This window comes from Scomber scombrus, chromosome 6 (assembly GCF_963691925.1).
Source record: "Scomber scombrus chromosome 6, fScoSco1.1, whole genome shotgun sequence".
Taxonomy (NCBI): Eukaryota; Metazoa; Chordata; class Actinopteri; order Scombriformes; family Scombridae; genus Scomber; species Scomber scombrus.
This window is the reverse complement of record NC_084975.1, coordinates 1,332,596-1,337,595: the sequence shown is the minus strand read 5'-3', so window position 1 is coordinate 1,337,595 and position 5,000 is coordinate 1,332,596. Positions and strand designations below refer to the sequence as shown.

Below are 5,000 nucleotides of genomic sequence, written 5' to 3'. Positions count from 1 at the left end.
TAGTATGCAGTATTACAGTAAAAGTACTGCAGTATTATGAGCGATGTAGTATGCAGTATTACAGTAAAAGTACTGCAGTATTATGAGCGATGTAGTATGCAGTATTACAGTAAAAGTACTGCAGTATTATGAGTGATGTAGTATGCAGTATTACAACTAAAGTACTGCAGTATTATAGTGATGTAGTATGCAGTATTACAGTAAAAGTACTGCAGTATTATGAGTGATGTAGTATGCAGTATTACAGTAAAAGTACTGCAGTATTATGAGTGATGTAGTATGCAGTATTACAGTAAAAGTACTGCATCTGTTTATAGCTCAGGTCTTTTTCTTTATAATATAACAGTTTTTAGTTGTGTTGGTGTGATGGGATTAAAAACACTCTTTCTCTGCTTGGTTAACCCCCCCCTCACCCCCCCCCCCCCCCCCCCCCCCCCCCCCCCTCACACTGCCTACACGTTAGCAGCTCTACTTTGTTCCCTTTCTGTGTGACAGCTGTCTTTGTCCCCATTAATGGAGCTTTAACAGGATATTGATCCACATCTTGTATAATTTGTTGTGTCAGATTATCCAGAAACATCACAACACCTCATAAATTCACCTAATATCACTACCAACACTGCCTACGTGCAAAACGCTCTGTTTCCTCACTAATCTGATCACTGATCTGTAATAATATGTAAATTGAATCATCTGTGATAAATGGATTTAGGGACAATGTTCTGCTGTCAACAGATCAGTGGGAGTCTGATGCAGGCTTTATTTATATATACAGGAGATAAATAAACAGGATTTAATTTAGAAGATAAGCTGAATAAATGTGACGAGGCAGCTGAATAAAACCAAACCAACAACTCTTTGGATTTGGTGACAAGTGGTGTCAGATAGAGGAGAAGTTCTTTGTGAATCAGTGCATCAGTCTCACCTGTAGCTGTAGAGTTTCCCACATGTTCGTCTCTCTGAGGATCTCCGAGCTGCTCGCTGTCGTCGGGCAGATCAGCCTGAGTTTCAGCTTCTTCTGCTGCATCCTGCACATCTGCACAGTGAACACAATCAACACACATCTACACAGTGAAGACAATCAACACACATCTGCACAATGAAGACAATCAACACACATCTGCACAGTGAAGACAATCAACACACATCTGCACACAGAAGACAATCAACACACATCTGCACAGTGAAGACAATCAACACACATCTGCACACAGAAGACAATCAACACACATCTGCACAGTGAACACAATCAACACACATCTGCACAGTGAAGACAATCAACACACATCTGCACAGAGAAGACAATCAACACACATCTGCACAGTGAACACAATCAACACACATCTACACAGTGAAGACAATCAACACACATCTGCACAGTGAAGACAATCAACACACATCTGCACACAGAAGACAATCAACACACATCTGCACAGTGAACACAATCAACACACATCTACACAGTGAAGACAATCAACACACATCTGCACAATGAAGACAATCAACACACATCTGCACAGTGAAGACAATCAACACACATCTGCACAGTGAAGACAATCAACACACATCTGCACAGAGAAGACAATCAACACACATCTGCACACAGAAGACAATCAACACACATCTGCACAGTGAACACAATCAACACACATCTGCACAGTGAAGACAATCAACACACATCTGCACAGAGAAGACAATCAACACACATCTGCACAGTGAACACAATCAACACACATCTACACAGTGAAGACAATCAACACACATCTGCACAGTGAAGACAATCAACACACATCTGCACACAGAAGACAATCAACACACATCTGCACAGTGAACACAATCAACACACATCTGCACAGTGAAGACAATCAACACACATCTGCACAGAGAAGACAATCAACACACATCTGCACACAGAAGACAATCAACACACATCTGCACAGAGAAGACAATCAACACACATCTGCACAGAGAAGACAATCAACACACATCTGCACAGAGAAGACAATCAACACACATCTGCACAGTGAAGACAATCAACACACATCTGCACACAGTGAAGACAATCAACACACATCTGCACAATGAAGACAATCAACACACATCTGCACACAGTGAAGACAATCAACACACATCTGCACACAGTGAAGACAATCAACACACATCTGCACAGTGAAGACAATCAACACACATCTGCACACAGTGAAGACAATCAACACACATCTGCACAGTGAAGACAATCAACACACATCTGCACAGAGAAGACAATCAACACACATCTGCACAGAGAAGACAATCAACACACATCTGCACAGTGAAGACAATCAACACACATCTGCACACAGTGAAGACAATCAACACACATCTGCACAATGAAGACAATCAACACACATCTGCACAATGAAGACAATCAACACACATCTGCACAGTGAAGACAATCAACACACATCTGCACACAGTGAAGACAATCAACACACATCTGCACAATGAAGACAATCAACACACATCTGCACACAGGGAAGACAATCAACACACATCTGCACAGTGAAGACAATCAACACACATCTGCACAGTGAAGACAATCAACACACATCTGCACAGAGAAGACAATCAACACACATCTGCACACAGAAGACAATCAACACACATCTGCACAGTGAAGACAATCAACACACATCTGCACACAGAAGACAATCAACACACATCTGCACAGTGAAGACAATCAACACACATCTGCACAGTGAAGACAATCAACACAGCAGCCACAGAAGATCACTCATAATACTGCAGTACTTTTACTGTAATACTGCATACTACATTGCTCATAATACTGCAGTACTTTTACTGTAATACTGCATACTACATCACTATAATACTGCAGTACTTTTACTGTAATACTGCATACTACATCACTATAATACTGCAGTACTTTTACTGTAATACTGCATACTACATCACTCATAATACTGCAGTATGTTTACTTATTAAATATACTGAGGTTATACTGAGCAGTATCACTGTATGGCTCTATAATAAATAGTATACTGTGTTATATACGATGACCTCTCTCTCAGCCTGCAGTCCAAACAGTAGAAAGGTCAGAACTTAGTTTTCTGGTGATAACATGTTGATTATCGTCTTATCTGCAGATAACACAGCTCGTTTTTCTTTAGATAACGACGTTAAAACAAATAATAGTGAGCGGGACTGTTCTCTGCTTCAGTGTTTCATTCATTAAAGTCGGATGAATCAGGCTAATGTGGGACACGTTTTGCACAATTCTGCCTTGTTCACCATAGTTACTTATGAATCCAGTTCATTATATCAACAACTAAGATCATTATGAAATCCTCAAGATGTTTCCTCGTTAAATCAGAAGTTTATAGATGCTGTATTCAAAAGGAAAATGGCACATATATATATATAAATATATATATCGCCCTTTGAGTGTCACCTTCCCTCTGCAGCTGGGTGCTGAACTTCCTGTCAAACAGACTCCAGTCAGTCAGAAACCAGACATCAGGCATCAGAGCTGTGAGCTCAGGGATCCTTCAGGGTTGCATGCTGAGCCCTTTGCTGTATGTTCTCTTCTCCTATGACTGTGTAGCCTCTGAGTCCAACACCAGCATTATAAAGCAATAGGACTGATCACTGGTGGAGAGGCAGCATATAGAAGAGAGGTGGCAGGATGGTGGCCTGGTGCCAGGAAAATAATCTCTCCTTAACCCTTCTGTCGTCCTCGGGTCAATTTTAACCCACTTTCAAATGTTCTATCAGAAATGTGGATTTCTTCCATTTAATTCCCTTTAAATCACACAAATGGTTCCACACTATTTTATTTGCAAGTAAAATGAATCATCACTACTTCCACTGAGTTGTGGGTCTTAGAGCATCTTTAGTTGACTCAATAATAGCTGCACAGGCGACAGGATGGTTAAATACGGATAAGACCAAGAAGATGATCATTGATCCTAGGAGGAGGAGGAGGGAGCAGCAAGTTATATTGTTTAAACTATGAGTACGCACATTTCAGACTGTTTTGGCAGATAATGCTGCTTTGTATAAATCAAAGTATTTCTAAGCCTAAAAACTAGTTTCCCACATTACAAAATCTACAAGTTCTGAAATGATTTGGCACAAAGAATATTAATATAAGAGCCCTGTTCCTTTAGAGTACAATATTCAAACATTGTCTTCTGGTTTAACAACCAAACATCTCAGGGATTTCATAATGATATTAGGTGTTGATATACGGAGCCTAGATCTTTTCCACATTTTGTCACATTACAACCACAAACTTAAATGTATTTTATTGGGATTTTATGTGATAGACCAACACAAAGCAGAGCATAATTGTGAAGTGGAAGTTGCTGTAAAAAGCAGCACAACACAGAGCTATAATGACGCTGCATTTATAGTCACACAGACACACTCACGTGCAGTCACTCTCTAGCGCGCGCTCTTGCTCGTTCGCTCCAGATTCCGGTAGATTGGATCTCATATGCGGGCGTCACGGAGCCGCTATCAATATGCGGGAGAGTTGGGATGTATGGATTACATTCTGTAGCTTATATAATATATTCATTTCTGTGCAGTGGGATCTATCACTTCTCAGCGTGAGAAACGATAGGTGTGGCGTTTGAACTGCTTGAAATGCGTGAGACTTGAGAGGTCTGGTATAATGTTCTTGATTCATGTGTAAATAAGGTAAACAAGAATAGCAAAACGTGTCCCACATTACCCTAATTTACCCTTATAGCCTGTATGTTGACAGGTAGCTTTTAAAATAAATAGAAGAAGAGATAAATGCACCTGAGCTTAGTTTGTCCCATATTTACCGTAATATCAACCAATCATGTCTCACCTGAGCTTATTTGTCCCATATTTACCTTAATATCAACCAATCATGTCTCACCTGAGCTTATTTGTCCCATATTTACCTTAATATCAACCAATCATGTCTCACCTGAGCTTAGTTTGTCCCGTATTCACACTAATATCAA

The 5,000-nt window shown here is 40.1% G+C and overlaps 1 protein-coding gene across 1 annotated transcript in view; it reads right to left on the bottom strand.

Annotated features, from left to right (window-relative positions):
* Positions 1 to 5,000, bottom strand: part of iqub (IQ motif and ubiquitin domain containing) — an 18,922-nt gene that overhangs the window by 13,684 nt on the left and 238 nt on the right. The window contains 1 exon segment of the mRNA XM_062420689.1: positions 926 to 1,036. Coding sequence (XP_062276673.1) covers positions 926 to 1,036 — 111 coding nt within the window.